The sequence below is a fragment of the Sebastes umbrosus genome, chromosome 11 (assembly GCF_015220745.1).
Source record: "Sebastes umbrosus isolate fSebUmb1 chromosome 11, fSebUmb1.pri, whole genome shotgun sequence".
NCBI classification, from domain to species: domain Eukaryota; kingdom Metazoa; phylum Chordata; class Actinopteri; order Perciformes; family Sebastidae; genus Sebastes; species Sebastes umbrosus.
Window position 1 is genome coordinate 3,875,744 of NC_051279.1, and position 17,751 is coordinate 3,893,494.

At 40.6% G+C, this 17,751-nt stretch overlaps 1 protein-coding gene and 1 long non-coding RNA gene across 4 annotated transcripts in view; one reads left to right on the plus strand and one right to left on the minus strand.

The window, feature by feature from the left end:
* The window catches only part of rgl2 (ral guanine nucleotide dissociation stimulator-like 2), a 33,921-nt gene that overhangs the window by 3,811 nt on the left and 12,359 nt on the right, over positions 1 to 17,751 (minus strand). For all 3 annotated transcript variants that reach the window (XM_037785375.1, XM_037785374.1, XM_037785376.1), the window contains 12 exons: positions 15,145 to 15,192; positions 14,663 to 14,746; positions 14,408 to 14,568; positions 12,349 to 12,405; positions 10,216 to 10,412; positions 9,321 to 9,430; positions 8,208 to 8,423; positions 6,990 to 7,093; positions 4,803 to 4,887; positions 1,402 to 1,461; positions 206 to 292; positions 81 to 113 (listed from right to left, as the gene is read on the minus strand). In XM_037785375.1, coding sequence (XP_037641303.1) covers positions 81 to 113; positions 206 to 292; positions 1,402 to 1,461; positions 4,803 to 4,887; positions 6,990 to 7,093; positions 8,208 to 8,423; positions 9,321 to 9,430; positions 10,216 to 10,412; positions 12,349 to 12,405; positions 14,408 to 14,568; positions 14,663 to 14,746; positions 15,145 to 15,192 — 1,242 coding nt within the window. The remainder of the gene's footprint in view (positions 1 to 80; positions 114 to 205; positions 293 to 1,401; positions 1,462 to 4,802; positions 4,888 to 6,989; positions 7,094 to 8,207; positions 8,424 to 9,320; positions 9,431 to 10,215; positions 10,413 to 12,348; positions 12,406 to 14,407; positions 14,569 to 14,662; positions 14,747 to 15,144; positions 15,193 to 17,751) is intronic.
* Positions 11,881 to 16,949, plus strand: LOC119497326. Its single transcript, XR_005208899.1, has 3 exons — positions 11,881 to 11,892; positions 12,169 to 12,173; positions 16,789 to 16,949. It is a non-coding gene; the product is annotated as an uncharacterized LOC119497326 (long non-coding RNA).

The following is a 17,751-nucleotide window of genomic DNA, read 5'->3' on the forward strand; positions in this document are numbered from 1 at the left end:
GCATCAGCTAAATGCAGATGTCTCTTATTTTTAACTTCTAACATTTCATCTCTGACACTGACACGTTTTGCAACACTCACCCTTCTCCTTTTGTCAAAGTTGATGTAGCCGTTCTGCAAAGGGAGTGACAGGATGTGTCATGTCAGTTTGATAATTGTAAAACACTGTGCAACTTTCCCCCTTGATAGAGATGAGAGGAACTTACCTCCAGCCTGTCTTTGACCGCCGTGTCCAGCATGGTGAGGTCTGTGAGGAAGATGCCAAGATAGGGCACAGTGCCCTGCGCGGTGGACTGTGTAAAAAAAAAGGAAAAGAAAGAAAGTGTTTTATCAGTTCCCCAGAGGTTTCTATTCACATCGTAAAGAGCCCACACAGCGAGGGAGAGCAGAGCAGCCGCCTGCAGCTATTTTCAAACGATGGCTCAGGATTCAGCACATCACACACACACACACACACACACACACACACACACACACACACACGACAGCCCTCTGTTCCACTTCGCTGCTGCATGCCGGTCGATCCCCCTTACAACCCTCCATCAAACCACTGAAACACCCCCCGCTTAGCGAAAGTGACATCAGTATCAATGCTTGAATGTAGCCTTTTGTAGGAAAACAGCATTTTCAAGTACTTTTATTTTGAAAATACATTATTAAGCTCTCAGCAAAACCACAGTGTGTATTACAGAGTGTTTTTAACACCAAAAAACTTGATTCTACTCAACATGTTTGTGACATATTAAACCTATATTGAATATCTATGACAGAGCATACACTATATACACAACTAAATACGATTCATAAGCCCTAAAAATACACCTGAATGCACTACAAAACATTTCTTTCTACAGATATTATACAATATTTTGTCCCCTAACTTTTACAATACTAATGACACATTTGCAGGGTCTTACATCATTCCTGAATTTTCCAAGGTCTCCCATAAAGGCCTGTGGGGGTGTACAACCCCTCAGGCTAAAGCGATTGGTATGCACATTTTATTTTATGCGCTTAAAGATCTGAGGGTTTTTGCCTCAGCGACAAATGTTAAGGTAATTTTTAAGTTACTCCTCTGTGACTGAAACTATCTGAAATGTCTTAGCGGGGTAACCCCAATGATTTGATGCTCCAGTGAGAATAATTTAGACGTTAAACTGTGCATGTGAACTCAGACTAAGCATAGCTCAGTGTTTCAAGAGACGGATCCGCACAATTTCAGCTGAGCGCTGACCCGTGCAGTAATAGTCTTTGGTTTTTCGGCAGGTTGTTAAAGGGAGTTCGTTTTCCCCTCACTTAAATGTTAAACCCAGTGACCGTCCGCAAGCAAGCCTGCCTCCCAAAAAGCTAAACCTCCATCACTCTCTGATTTCACAGAAGTCTTTATTCCCACTCTACTTACCCTATTAACATGTTTGTTGTTGAGCCTGTTGTCAATGTTGGCAAACTTTGATGTGCCCTCCTGCAACACAAAAGCAAATATATTCTGAGGTTTCAAAGGAGACATATGCTCATTTCCAGGTTCACATTTGTATTTTAGTTTCTCCTCTCTCTATCTCTCCTTAAATGTTCAAAAAACACATTATTTTTCTCGTACTGTCTGTCTGAATATACCTGTATTCACCCTCTGACATCACAACCGTACACCGAATTCACACCAGAGCAACGCAAATATTGCTCCTTTAAAGGGACTGTTTGTAACTTTTAAGCGTATAAATGTACCGGGTCGGGACACATGTGCGCTTGCATATGCGCATTCGCGTGTAGCCGCTGCCTCTCCTCCTCTGCCTGCTTGCCTTCACTCAGACAGAGCGTGCGTTCTCGCTAAGCTCGCCTCACCTCTAGACGTGAACGCGCGCTCACTCCACACTGCAGAAGAGTTAGTTTAGCTCTGAGAATATCTAGTGAATGTACAGTGGACGTTTGTGCAGAAATAACTGCTGCAGCTCCTCCAGACCAACAGAGGTTTCCCGTGTCTTGTGAAGTGACGGGGCTCTTCAGAGAGAAACGTTATTGTCTCGTTACCGACCGGGTGCCGGTGTCTCCTCTGCTCTCTCCGGCTGCGGGCGGAGAGAGCAGGGAGACACGCTGCAGAGCCCCTTTACCTCAACCTGCACTGAGACAGGAAAAGCCAACACTAGGATCAGATCTAAGTCATGTTCATGGAGAGACCTTGGTCTGGTCAGCTAACATTACTGCCAAGCAGCTGAAATATAGAGTGATATTGTGGTTTTAGCTGACGTGTGTCTCCTCACTGTTTTGAGCGATGCTCGTTCATGTCTATGTAGAGCGAGCAAGCGCGAGCCCGACGCTGACTTTCGTTGATTTCACGGCCACAGGTGTCGCTGTTAAGAAGAATTTCTGAAAGTTACAAATAGTCCCTTTAAACAAGATAAAATCTAATCCTGTCATGACAACTGATATTAACATGAATACATTTTGATGAATTTTCATGACATCACTGCCCAGTCCAGAGATCTGTCATGACCAAAAGACATAGTCTGTTATAATCATACTATATAATAAAGTGTTATTACATCGTCAAAATGTTTCAATGACAGTGTTGGTTGTGAATTATTTCTTTCCCCAAACTTTTAGTCAGTCTTTTATTAGTCTGAATCATTCATCTTACACTCTGTCTGCTCGTCGAAGTCATTTTTAGACAAGCTGAGAGATGAAGGAAAGCAAGTAAAAAAAATCTGCTGAAAAAAAAATCAAAGGGCAAACAGAAGACGATGGTGTTTTTCTGTCATCAAAGCTCAGAGTGAAGCTTTCAAAATGAAAGCAAATGTTTGGTTGAATTCCTTTGGGGGTATCACGGGTAAAATCGCAGCTAATGCAAAGGTATTGATGCCTGCATTGCACCATAACAGCGAATCAAAACACAGCTAATCCTGTCAACTTCCCAACTCTCTGACAGTGCGAACTAAATATAATGTAGGTCTTCAGATGGGTGTCTCGCACTGAAGTGGAAGTGTTGACAGAATAAGGGCAGTTCTACTCAGCCAGATTAGGCTGGTTTCTGGTCTTTTAAAGCAGTCATAAATCTCTACCACTGAATGTTGTTTTTCATCTGAGCGGGAGGCTCGACTTCAGGCTGTGCAGATAAGAATTTAACAAATGTGGTCCAGTAGTGGCTCTTGACAGACGCATTAATAAATGTCTCCTGTTCAAATGATGGGATGCTCGTCAGCAGTTTGTGAGATATCAATGCAGAGGAGTCACATGTTTTTTTTTCAGAGCTGCAGTTTGAGGCTTAACAGACGTCAGTGTGTGCTCGCAGTGTTGTTTTTAGCCGTGCTAGATGTGTGGCTCCAGGGATAGCAATGTCGGTCAGTTGGTCAGCTCACCGCTTCGGCTCAGACTGAAATATCTTGACGATTACTGGATGGATTCAGAAGAAATTTTGTACAGACATTCGTGGTTCCCAGGTAGATGTTTTCTATAGATTTTAGGGATCGCCTGATTTTTCCTCTTGAGCCATCATGAGGTCAAAATTTGAATTTCTCCGATATTTTGATATATGACCAAATACCTGCAAAACTAATAACATTCCCATCAATCTCTGCTGTACATTATGCTAACACAAGATGGTGAGCATAGAGACAGAGCTCTTTTTAGCAGCCTGGTGCAGCATTTTGTAATCGTTTTCAATGAAAGTGAAGCGTTTTGCTCGCTGCTTCTGCGTTGCTGAGTGCAATTTCTGCTCTAAGTGTCTCGCGTTTTTGCAGAAAACTTCAACTCAGAGCAGAAATGCGCGTCATAACGTCATAAGCATTTTTTCCCCATTGTCCAATTGGATTAAATGAGAGGCGGGCCTTTGCTGGATACCCGGAGCTATATGACTTTACCAGCCGTAGTTACTATTATCTGACCAGAAAACAGCCAGCCTGGAGGCAAATTATTTTGGTAGCCGACTTGAGATTTCAGATAAGTTATTTTCATTCATTTAAAGACGCAGCAAACTGCAAAAAAATGCTCTGTCTGATCGGGCGTCTTCAAAAAAGAAAAGGCAGTGCAGTGAGCATCGTGTTTTGAATCTGTAAAACGCACACATGAATTAGTTCATACATTAACTGGTCATTACTAAAATCAGGTCCAAAACTATGACGATATTGAGTCAAGACTGATAGCAGAGGTAATTAAGTCTAAATTCAAGACCTGCATAGTGTAATCAGTCAGTTAACAGTGTCTTTCCTTCAGTATGGAACACTAATGCTTCAGGAGTTTACATATTTTACACACAGGTGTAAACTCCAAGTGTTTGTAGTGATGGGGAGAAAGTGTCTTTGAAGATATTTTTAGCAAGATGAGCGGTAAAAGCATCCAACAGCAGCCAAGAGCAACACAGATCGGAGTAAAAATAGGCCTCAAACAAGTCCAAGACATCAGAAAAGAGTTGTTGAAATCTGACTCCAGAACAAAATTGCACTCCAACACTACAAAGCTGTGAGTGAGAGTTCAAGCTGGCAGCTCTCCAACACAACAAACTGCTCCTCCGGCCTCTAGGCAACCAGTTATCCAACACACAAGTGGTCAAATGACAAGATGACAAGAAAACGCTCATTCAGGCTCGAACCTTTCCCTTTAAACTTAAAAAAAAAACTGGTTTAATACTTCGTCATGTCCCAAAACCAGCTTCCGCGTGCCACAAATAAAAGATTAAATTTCTCACTGAACCTGCTCTATTTACACTGTAAATGATGTCATTGTTCAGATTTCCTGTTTTTAACTTTTGAAAATGTATGTACAGAATATTACATTTCCATTTCCACACTATAGTTTGTCTTCACAGAAACTTACCTCCTTCAGGAGTTCTCTGCTTTGTGAGTAGTTGTCCTTGTCTGAGAAAATTTCAGACAGTTCCTCATATCTCCTCACTGCCTCCCTGTGAAGTGACCAAAACAGTGAATTAAATTGAATTAAATTATCAATCTTATTTTAATATTATTAATAGGGATGTCAATCAATTAAAATATATTTAATTGCAATTAATCGCATGATTGTCCATAGTTAATCGTGAGTATTTAATACTCTTATCGACATGGGAGTGGGCAAATATGCTTGCTTTTTGCATATGTATGTATATATTTATTATTGGAAATCAATTAACAACATAAAACTGAGCCCGCTACAACCTTCGAAAGATCGATTGCGTTAATGCGTTATTATGGCAGCCCTAATTATCAAGCAAATGAAATGCAACAAAGACATTTTGTACTAGCTGAGTTTGAAGAGTCTGCAAAGTCCTAATCACGGACTACTGCATGCACTGGATACTAAAGTTTGAGAGACAATGATTGTAAATAATAAAATCTAATATCATTAACAGATACTGATTCAGAGACGATGCCGTGACTGATAATAGTCTGGGTTTATGTTGAGGAGACAACACTGCTGAAGTGGCATTTTCTAGGTTTAGCTTATGGAATGACATTTCACTTCTACTTCTTCTTTATGAGGTTTACTTCAGAGTTATTTACAAGGTTGCCTTGGTGCATAATAAATAAAGTGTGCTGAGGGTAACAACAGTTTCCTGTAATGCTGTTTGAAGCTATGAGGAAACTGGTCCTATAACCACACATCACATTTACAATTAATAGAATGCTTTATGTCAGGTAGCTGTTTTACATTGGACATGTAATCAAATATATAATAAATTCTAAGCATCTGTAAATTACGATATCATTTTCTTCATAGAATTACGTAGGTCAAATTTAAGTATTTACTTTAAGTTACTCTTGAATCGCTTTAGGGCTGAAACTAACAATTATTTTCATTGTCGATTAATCTGCTGATTATTTTCTTGATTAATTGATTAATTGTTTGGTCCATAAAATGTCAGAAAATAACGAAGAACACCCGTTAGCATTTTTTAACGCCCAAGCTGATGTCTTCAAAGGTCTTGTTTTTTTCTAATCATGAGTCCAAAAACACAAAAAAATACAAAATTTCCATCATATGAGTCAAAGAAAAACAGCAAATCCTCAGAATTTGTAGCTTGGGGATTGTTTGAAAGAATTACTGAACCGATCAATCGCTTATCAAAATAGTTGCTGGTTATTTTCTAATCGATTAGGTGATTAATTGCTTCAGCTCTACACTACATTAAATTAGTACTGCAAAAAAGTTATTTCACAGTTCACAATACACTGCTTTTACAGTGCACTTTTACCAAAAAGATAAAACACACATTGAGACAATTAAAAAATAATTAAAAAACGAATACAAATTAATTAATTAATTAATATTTAAATATATATAAATATATATATATATATATATATATATATATCCACACTCTATATATATATATAAATAAATAAATAAATAAATCATAATTTGCTGCAGAAAACGTCGGTTGGACTGCTAAATGTTTATACTGCAACTTTTATTTTTTTTAAAACGACTTTTCCCTGTAGTTTAGAACAACCTTTTTAAAGCCAATTTCAAAATCTCTACTCATGTTATCTAGTGACCTGACTTGTCATAGCAGGAAAAGCACAGGTGACACTAATAACATTAATTATAAATCTGTTCCGGTTGCAGTGGGTGTGACACTCAGCACAATAACATATTATTAAACATATCACAAAGATCTTCTATTTTGAGAATGGGACGTAATTGTACCTTTCAGTTTCAAGCCACTATAATAATGTGAGCTGGAGACGTGAGATGCCACTGCTGCAATTCCTTGGTCACCAGCAGAGGTCAATAAAAGTTACTTAATACTACAATATCTACTGAGTTGCACATCCCACTGTACTGTAAATACTATATACTACTATTTTACACCTGAGTTATGGTACTGATTTGTACAACTGATGTCATTTTTAGAATTATTTTCATGTATGCTTGTCTGATTACTTGTTTCTTCTGTTTGTTTTGTCATTTATTGTCATGTTGTCCTCAAGTATTTTTTATGGAAGGTAATTAAAACTGTGTATATACGGCTTCCTCTTTAAATGTGCGAGTTGTTCGGCTGCAGACCTGTCAGTGTCCTGCCACGTCTTCCTCAGCCGGTGGATGGGATTACTCTGCAGGGCAGATACGATGGCATACAGAGAGGAGAAGTTCTTCCTGGCTCGGCACTCCTGTTGAAAGCACACACAGATGACTACACTCATTAGCATGCACACACACACACGCTCTCTCACACACACACACACACACACACACTCACACTGTAACTGAGAACACCTGTATGTGTGGGTCTGGCTGGTATTGAGTTACAGTGTCAGCCTGAGGTGCTGAATAATGCATACTGCTAAAGAGGTTTGTCCCAAAAGAAACCTGGGGTGGGCTTAGGACGGCACTTTGGCAGCAGACCAGTGATACCTTGCCAAAGAGGATGTTGGAGTGTGTGTGTGTGTGATGACAAATGCAGCTTCATACAGGAATACTGGAGAGAAGCTGCGTTTTATTCGCAGATAAAGAGGCTCGGCGAGGAATAAAAACGTCTCGTGTGACCATAACAACCAAAGACAGGATGTGAGAGCAGATCCGGTCGTTTCTGTGAGCTCTTCAATATTTTAAAAGTAACTGATTGTTGTGCACAACAACCGTAACACTCTTACAGTTAATCCACATTTCTCTTGTATAATGCTGACATTTTTCTTTAAGCAGATTCCAAGCTTTGAGGTCGTACATTACATTACTTGACTCAGCCCATTTCTGGTATATGTACCGTTCATGCAGAGTACATTTCCTATTCCATTTCCTAAAGGTGTACTGGAACTCTGCCTACTTCCAGTATAAAAAAATATGCTGATTTTAAATAATCTGTCTTCTTGTTTTCTGCCAAAACTGATCGACCACCTCTTGCACTGAAATAGTGAGAGCACTATTTAATGATTTGCTGCTGCTCTGTCCAGAAAAGGACCATAAATCAAGACTTCATTACCGTGTTTTACTTTCAGCTATTGATTAAAGTGAAATTACTAGAAGAGTCGAAACCGAGCAGACTGTGAATTTGTGACGGTATGTGCATAGTCAGAGCTGAGAATAGGATTATGGTTAGGGGATTAATGGGGGTTTATTGTAGGAAAATGCACAGTTGAGGATTTTGGAAGACTTGAAACCCCGACTGACATAGTGTTAACAATTTCATTTCAAGATGAGCAACATTTCTTTTCCAATTCCAGCCTGTATAAATAGCATCAAATCCTTCATTTTTAGAGCTGTGACCTTTGATTTTTGCACACTGACCTCAGCCACACTGATCCATTTCTCCAGCAGTCGGGCTCTCTGCTGGCTGCGCAGATTCGTGGGCCAAAGGCAGGAAGCGAAAACTGCATTGGCCAGCTTGTTGAACTGACGTACGGTGGCCCGGACGGACCAACAGACGCCTTCCCTCCCTTTCTTGTCCCTCTGAGACCACAGTGAGCCGAGGCAGTGGTACGGGACCAGACGGACAAACAGCTCCTGATAATTGACAGCATAGAGATCTATAAATAACAGCCTGTCTCCTAAAAATCACTAATCCTTACTGCGAGGTCTTCTGCTTCAATTTCCTGCTGACTTGAGTTTCTGAGGGTGGTACCTTTCTGTTTGTTCATGTTACTTTAAAAAACACTTCTGTGTATTTTAAACAAACTGCTGTTGCTGCTGTAAACAGATGGATGCTGTGTTTTAGAGTATAATAGAGCAGAAAAATATAAATGTATCTATAAATGTATCCACAGGTGATCAAAGTTCATCACGGCACAAAACAGGATGGAGCAAACAGGCAGGGTTTGTGATGGTGGAAAGCAGACAGCACCTCGAGTCAACAGTGACATCGAAGCAGAGGTACAGCAGACAGTAGCATGCAAACATACTCTGTAAATGTCAGAATAAACCAAATGACAATAGAGTGCTGCAGGGATGACGTATTTTTGTAGGCCAACCAGGAAGTTAGCATTGCCCCGGTTCCCTCGACAAAAAGCCAACGGGATTGATCCATTGGGTTTGGGATTATTGCAGAAAATAAGCTCTGTGGCAAACACACGTTTATGGTACTATGGTACGCAAAAGCTTCAACGAGTGAGGTATTAACTGATGTATTTTAAGTCATAGAACAAAACATTGCTGACTGCTAAGCTTGTGTTAACCACCGACCTTATTTCAGGCATCTAACTAAAGACCCACTGACCTCGAGACGACGAGACGAGGGAACCGGAAGTGCAAAAATACAAACTCATTTCTGGGGTTTAGGACTCATTCCTGCAGCGCTTTATAGCTAGCACTGTATTGACTGAACTGTAATGAAATTTCAGCATCATTGGTCAATAGGCTATTTTGCTTCACGCCACCATCAAAAACACAGACAAGAGAACTCACTGCCTCTATTTTGGTGAGCTGCTCAGCGATGAGCGCTGCAGGGAATCCAAGGATGCTGGTGGGTTCAAACCTGGAGGCGTCAGGAGGAGGGCTGGTGGAACCGGTCTGATCTGCAAAGGGCGAACGTGTTCAATAAAACTGTGGATTCAAAACATAAGAAACACCTTTGTTTGTATATTTGTTTCTATCCTTTAGCTGCAGGAAAAGGAGTTGTTGTTGCTCTGATCCTTCACCACTGTGTCCTCTGTAATAATGCAGTTGTTTTGTTCCAGAGTCTGGTGGCATTCTCAAGATAACAGCTTAGTTATCTCAGGAAAACCCAAAGAAACTGGATAAATATCTAATTTTAATGAGAAAATGACTTTGTTATGTTGAGATAATGAGATATTTCACTCATGACCTCGAGATTACAGGATGAGGGAAAACAAGATTAAGAGTCAACGTGGAGCTGAAGCTTTACTAAGACACAGCAGTGCTTTGAGCTAAATTTTAAAAAGCTAGAATTAGTGTTACATTACATACAGAAAGAAAGACTGTTTAGCTACTCTATGCAAGTATTAGTTTTGGACTTAATTGCCTCTGCTATCAGTCTTAACTTAATATCATCACAGTTTTGGACCTGTTATTAGTAATTAATGTAAGAACTAATTCATGTGGAAAACAGAAGAAGAAGCTCTGTGACTTTACTTAAAATATACTTAATATACTACTTCTTTAGAATATACTTCTAAAGCAGTTTGATTCTGTTTCTCTTATTAAGGAAGCCACAACAAGCCCCTGTTGTATTTTGTTGTCTTGTGCAGCCTCAGTTTGGGGTTTACACTGAGATGACCAGTGTATTTCTCATCTGGCGAGGTATTAACTGTGTCATTTAAATCCCAGTTGAGCTACAGACCTTTATGGGCGCCAGGGAGCAGGGCTTTCTCGCTGAGCTCCTCAGCTATCCTGAGGAGGCGAGCGCGGAGGTCGGCCGCAGACGAGGAGTCCTGGGGGAGTAGGGGAACCAGGCGCAGCAGGCGACAGGGCTCTCCCAAACTCTTAAAGTCTTCAGGATACTCAGAGAGCCATGTGCTGAACACCGTACACACCGCTCTGCAGGAATGAGGAGAGAGATGTCGAAGGAAGATATTACTCAGCTGTTCCAGGGCTTTAGGGGTCGTTACTCTAGACTTTATGGGTCACAACAATCGGAAACATGATAATCTTTTAGCCCTGACCTCCGGACATTTCAGAGATCTGAGAACAAAAACCTTCCTTATAGCACTGTGTCGGTGAATTAGGTCATCAGGAAAGGAAAGAAACAGTTTCAAATCAATCCTGCAGTTTGCTGGGAGCAAAAGAAGGGAGTTGCATTTGTTTCTGGTTTAAACCCTGAGGTGGTACAGGTTACCAAAAGCTGATAAACAAGCAGTTGAAGATTGGAATTGATTCAATATATTGATACTTTCCAACACATCTAAAAAGCTGCCATGAAATCACGTTCTCAATGGTTTAGACAAGAAAATTAGCTTAGAGATGAGTCTATAATTTAGTGGAAGCATGGATCAAGATTGTTCTTGTTAAAAATGCTGCCTCGCAGTCTGAACTCTACTTAAAGGTGCTAAATTCCAAATTCACAGCATATCTATGAGTGAGGGAATGCCTCCACACGGCTCTCAACATGGCGAAGGCTGAGCCGGCGGCTAGCACGAACAATGGCAACAGTGCTGACAGAGCTATCAGGGAACCGGAGGGTGGGCGTTACGATTCTGTGACGACGCTGTGGGTCGGGACGGCATTATCAGCGGTAACCACCGTATGAGAGCAGTGCAGAGCAGCGGACGTGAGCTAGCCAGTAGGACACACAGACTGGGACTCACATGCACGTGTGGCCGGACCGGCTATGTAAACAAAGCACAGAGAAGCTCGGATTACAACACACACAGAGGGAGAGCAACTTCATTCTCCCCCCCCCGGATACAGCGTTGGAGGCGGGGCTCCGTTCATTCCTATGAAAGTTGCTCAGTGGCGCATGAAGCCAAAATGGCTCGACTTCTGTCTGGAAAAGTGTCCGGATCTTCCGGCAATCTTCCGCATCCATTGGGGCAATCAGACATGCGCAGTAGCATCCGCTCAGTCACATGACTCGGTCACGGGGTCCCAACGTCACGCCGTCGTCACGCTTGCGCTGTCATCACGGTCTGGGTCTCATTCAGATGAACGGAGGAAGGGAAATAACTCTGGATTTGGCTATAAGTGCATTTTACAACTTTTGAACCTAATGATTTAAAATAAGGGCTATTCAAGTGTTCGTGCTGGGGAGTTGATTTACCTCAAAAAAAATTATCCGCTGAGTTACAGACGTCTCTTTCCCAATGTAAGTCTATGGGAAAAAGTATTTTTGGGCCCAATAGCATCACTTGACGGACACGGAAGTTGTAATACCGCCGCATGACCACTACGAAAATTGGGACCAATCAATCAATCAATCAACGACCGCTGCTCTTCCTGGGGGCTTGACTACCGATAGCTTCCGGGGAAAACAGACCTTCCTGTTTTGGTCGTGCAGTGGTTGACGCACTTCATTTGTGCCGTAAATGGAACCGATAGAAGATCGTACCAGGTGGCAGACAGAACTGCATAGTGAAAGCGAGGCTTATCGAGGACCAGTCTATATGCTGATAGTGTCATTATTCTATAGTCATTTCATTGTGCAATCAATATTTACTTCATAATGAGTTGAAGCAAGAAATTTGTCTGTAACGTGTCATAAAACAAAAACAAAAAAATAGTAAAGGGCAAACATTTTTCAACATAGTTTAAAGTGAAAGAATGAAGCCTGGTTATAATATTCCCTCTAAAACAGAAGTGAAAGTGTTTTTAGAAGATGTATTTATGGCACATACAGCTCCACACTTGTATTTGGGCACAGCACACACAAACACACACAAACACACGCAAACACACACACAAACACACACAAACACACACACAGCATGTCACAGTAAAAGTTGCACAAAGATGTTGGGTAGCATTTTCAAAAACTCACTTGTTGAAAGATTGTCTTATCTGGCTCCTCTCGCTGTCCCCAGGCGGGTTCTCCAATCTGTTAGTGAAGCAGATAAAAAAACAGAAACATAAATATCATCCAGCTTCAAATATGTGCATCTGCTGTGTCATAAATAATACTTAAGCTTTGTGATGAATTTATTTATGGCTTGTTTTTCTCAAGATGCTTTTTAGCAAAGGCGTTGTCCTGATGTTTACAGGTAAACCGAGCACGCTGCCAGGAGTATAAACTCTCCTTTGTGCTGCTTCTTTGGAAAAACTTTTCAAACAGCTGCTTCATACAAGTGCCTCCATTATTTAATAAATATTTTATGAGAGGATAAAGAGTTTCTGCTGAATTATGTTGCAGTTATTTAAAATAGGCACACAAGTTCCTCCATTGTGGAAGTGTCTCTAAATGCAGTCACGCAATTAATCTAGAGGCTGCTGTTTATATTAGACTCAGTTTGAAGACAAATTGCAAAGCTAAACTAAAATCTGGTTATTCTGTGAAAATGGAAATTATGTGTAAAGCAAATTGATCAACCACTTTTGTCGACTCTAATGTAGCAATTTATCTGCACTTTAGTATTTAGTATACGCTAGCAGCGTGGCTCTAAAGATGGCAATGCCTGTCGGTCGGTCCACCTCTTTGTTCCAGACTGAAATATCTTAACAACTATTGGATGGATTTGTCATCAAATTTGGTACAGACATGCACGGTGCCCACTGGATGATCAAAATGACTTTGGGGATTTTCTGACTTTTCATTCAGTGCCATCAACGTGTCAATGTTTTCATGAATCCAGTGAAATATCTACATACTGTATATCTACATGATGGATTGGCAAAACAAATTGTGCAGACATTCATGGTTCCCAGATGACGAATCCTGCTGCCTTTGGTGAAAATCTATCTTTTCCTCTAGTGCCACCTCAATAACCATCGAATGGGTTACCATGAAATTTGGTTCAGACGTTCATGTTCCCCTCAGGATGAATTTTTGGTTTATGACCAAACCTGCGAATGCTTTGAGTGTGTTCCAATACATGTACTTCCAGAAGTACACTTCAATGTAGTGCACTTTGTGCACTCTGTACTCACTTGAGTAGTGCCTAAATTTCAGCGGGGTAGGGTCGTCTCAAATCGAATACTCTGCGGCGCACTGACCGGAAATGACGATCGCAACATTTGAACGCGGCTCGCTACCCGCCAAAATATCTTCTGAAAAAAAATTAAAGCAGAGTGGAAATACTTTTCCAACGTCGTCGCCTACGCCTACGATATGTCCTCCTGTTGGCTGAAAATGCACCGGTATGTTTACGTATTGTATTGTTTTATTCTGTTATCTACGTATGTTTGAATAGTGGGCGTGGCTCCGCCCCTTCCGCTACGTAGCCAAGATGGCGACAGTTGAGTGTGGAAAGTGTCCAGCGTTCCACACTCAACGATCTGACCGCTTTGAGTACAACATCCGGGTACTTTGAGTGCACTGCATTTTGCCGTACTTCCCAGTGTGAACGCACTTATGCACTCAGAGTAGTAAGTGTAAATACAGAAGTACGCGGATTGGAACACACTGTGAGATGGTAAAAAATCAACATCTGTTCTTCTCTGAATACGAACCTCTGCCATCATGAATCTGGTAAACATTATACCTACTGAAGCATGTTAGCATTATCATTGTGAGCATGTTAGCATGGCTGTAGACTCATCAGTCTTCTTGTTATATGAGAATGTGTTCCTCCAGTTTAGCAAGAGTGAAGTATGCAGAGTTTTGAATTCTTGTTCACTTTTTGTCTTCCTTCCTCCAAATTCCCACAAGACAGGATCGGTCTGAGATTTCACCGCTTCACACTGCACAAACCCAACCACACAGGATACTGACATCTGCTGTGGTTGCTGTGCATCATTGCACATGGAACTGCTATCATACCGGTTGTTTAACATGTTATTTGTTTTCGTCTTTTTAAAAAATCCCTGAAAACCCGATTCTCTTTCCAGACAAGAACAGCAAACATAATTGTGCTGATCAGAGATGCATACAAAAAGTCTCCAACCTGTCAGTGAGGATGTCCAGCACTCTCCCCGTGGAGGTGAAGGATCGATAGGTGGAGAGGAAGATGGTGATGAAGGAGGAGTCTCCCATAGAAAAGGAGTGGAGCAGGTGGAGCACCAGCTTCTCTTCCGTCCCTGCTTTCACACACCGAGAACTCGCCGACTGGAGGAAGACAGGAAGGAAGAGAAAGGAAGTTAATGTTACTGCAAATCACCTCACCTCATACTGTGAGTCCAGTCAGTCACACATGACTTACCGTCCGACTATTGGGGGTTGCATGCTGCTGTTTGACCACCACTGTGTAGATCACTCCGTCCTCCTCTTTCTCCACAACAGTGGACTGTGTAGAGCAGAGAAACCAGAATAAGACAGTGTTCATGTATTGCAAAGAATGCATGAAAATCAGTATGAATTTTTCTTTAAAAAGATATTGTTTGGCTCAAAATAGCCAAGAAATTAGACTTTTTATTTTACTGCTTGACCTTTTACTGAACTAAACAGACTTGCACCAAAAGACAGTCTCATTAAAATGATTGAGATATAATCAGTTCTACTACAGACCCAATATTCATTTAGAAAAAGGCATAAAATCAAGCTGCTTTGAACTCATTTCTCACAGGCTACATGGAGCTCTAACGATCCTGTTTTAGCCTCCGGGAAAGTCCCTGACACAGTTAATCTATTTTCTACTTGTTCTGGCTCACAGACACATTATCCCAACACACACTCTGGCCTTACCAGATCCAGAGGACAGTACCAGGTGGTCTTCATCGGTGAGGGCTCTGCCTGAAGAAGAGAACCAAACAAAACAGACGTTAAGACAAAAGTACTTATTTGGCTTATTAGAAAAAGCATTACACCAAATGAGTGAATCAGCAGTAAAGCAACACAGCATTTAGTGTATAGTCTGAGGCAGTGGTCGTGAGTATCTTTGGTCTATGATTTTCCTTTTCTAGCTTGTTTCATTTGATGAATCCCACAGTACGATTACGCAGAAACTACAAAAAACACGCTAGTATTTCACAAGAAAAAGTGAAAATTTGAGAAAACTTCGAAACAGACATCAACAAATTTGGATAGTGGAGATAATTTCATTTTTGTGCAATCTCGCGACTCTCTAAAAAACAACTGCAGCTGTACATCTTTGCCTGGACTTCATTTGGCAGATGCACATAATGTTTATCACTAATGTTATTAATGGTGAACAAGCTGCATAATATGGAGCCTCCAAAGTCCTGAAAGATAACTTTATTTTTAAATCTTGTGCCCACAAGATTAAAAAATGTAATATTTCAGGACTTTGTGGGGCTCTGAATGCACAAGATGCAACAAAGATTCAGAATTTGAGTTAAATAGTGTAATAAATATTATGCAGCCTGCACATTTTCAGCACTTAAAGCTGAAGAGATTGGAGCACATCTGATTAAAAAAAGTTATTTTTATAAAACGGTCGCTATATCGTGACAGTAGTACATGAAACAGGTAACCTGAAAAAAATCATGTGCCTCTGTGTCCTAACGGCGCGTGCAAGATTTCACAGACCGGAGGAAAACAAGCAGTCAGAGCTGATCTGAGGTCTGCTGTCCAGCTGCCGTCTATGAGAGACGGCTGTCAATCACTCGCAAACACCGACCAAACGGTCAAACTAGGCAGCGCTGATCAAATATGAATCAATATTATGTTACGTTAATGCCTATTTCTCTCCTCAAATGTTTTCAGAATCATCTTGTAGTGCACGGTTTAGCTGTAAAATTAAAACGTTTGTGACGCCGCCATTGTGAAATCTGGTGAAGGAACTCCAAGTTCTGGTCACATGACCGGAGCACAGCCAATAGGAACGCTCTCTCAATGAAATGACCTGTGATTGGTCAAAGTCTCCCGTCACGGGCTAGAATTTCTAAAGCCTGGAAACAGAGCCATGAGGAGGAGCAGAAGTCTAGTTTTCTCTCAGGACACTTGAATTACAATATGCTGAAAGGTTATTATGGAATGTTTGCCGAATGATGCCAAAAAATATACTGACTACTGCCACTTTAAACCAAAACAACATACACAGAATTTGCTAATTTTCAACCTATTTCATTTATTACATAATATTAATTATTGATTAAATAAATATAAGTATGTTGGTTAATCAGAGTTTAAATGGTGCAATGCAATAAAAATTCTATTTAGATTATTACATGGCTTTGTTGAATACCACCACAATGATTCTGATTGGTCAATCACAGCGTTCTATGGTCTGTTACTTCTTTATAGCAGACTGTAGAAAGCAGTGATAGACCAGTGATTGCTATGTATAACAGAACGTTGCAATGGGCGCAGTTCTTTGGACTTTGGCGGACGTGTTTCTGTCAAATTACTGATTTCTTAAGTAAGTAGCCTAGCTAAGTTAGCTAACGTATATTGTGTGAGACGAGAGATGAAGGTCACTGAGCGGTTTCACACTAAACTAAATGATACTACGACAACCTGAGACTTTCTTGTAAAATTATCTTTTAAATTGACAAACATCATATGTGTGATTCATAGCGCAATTCAAACAAGATAAAAAAAATGATGTGTTTCCCTCCGTTGACTACCGTATATATTTTCTCCAAAATAAGATCCCATGGTGGTCCACCGGAAGGGGAGGGACTTTGCCTCTCTATAAACCCCAGATTAGACACGCAAGAAGAAAAAAATAGATGCTCAGTAATAACATACACTCATACATGTTTGAGTGTTGTTTAAAATGAAGCCTTTCTTGCAGCCTGAAAACATCTTGAACTACCTACGGACAAGTACAATCAATGAATACGAATTTGCCTCGGCAGCATTAGTACCCAGTCTTATTGACAACTACATACTGAAACACACAGTTCTTGAATAGCAGGATCCTGCAGCCCAAGTCATGTCGCAGACAGACAGACAGGCGATGACTCATAGCACTTTAATAGTAAGAAGAAGTGTGAAATGGTCAGTAGCACTGCAGAGACATTTGAATACTGTCAAAACAGCCACAGAGATAAGAGCCAGGTGCCACAAAACTGCTTTCGCTAATATTATAAGCCGCACATTTTTGATGCGTCTTCAAAGCTCAGTGGTAGTAAATGTATTTACTCATGTGCTGTAGTTAAGTTCAGTTTTGAGGTACTTCACTTGAGTATTTCCATTCTATACAACTTTATACTTCTACTTCACTAGACTTCAGAGGCAAATGTTGTACTTTCTACTGCGCTACCTCTATCAGACAGCTGTAGTTATTAAACTTAAACTTTATTACAATCGTCATATACATACAGGTACAATTTGACCTCCGCATTTAACCCATTATAATCATAGTAGGACTTTGAACTTTGAGTT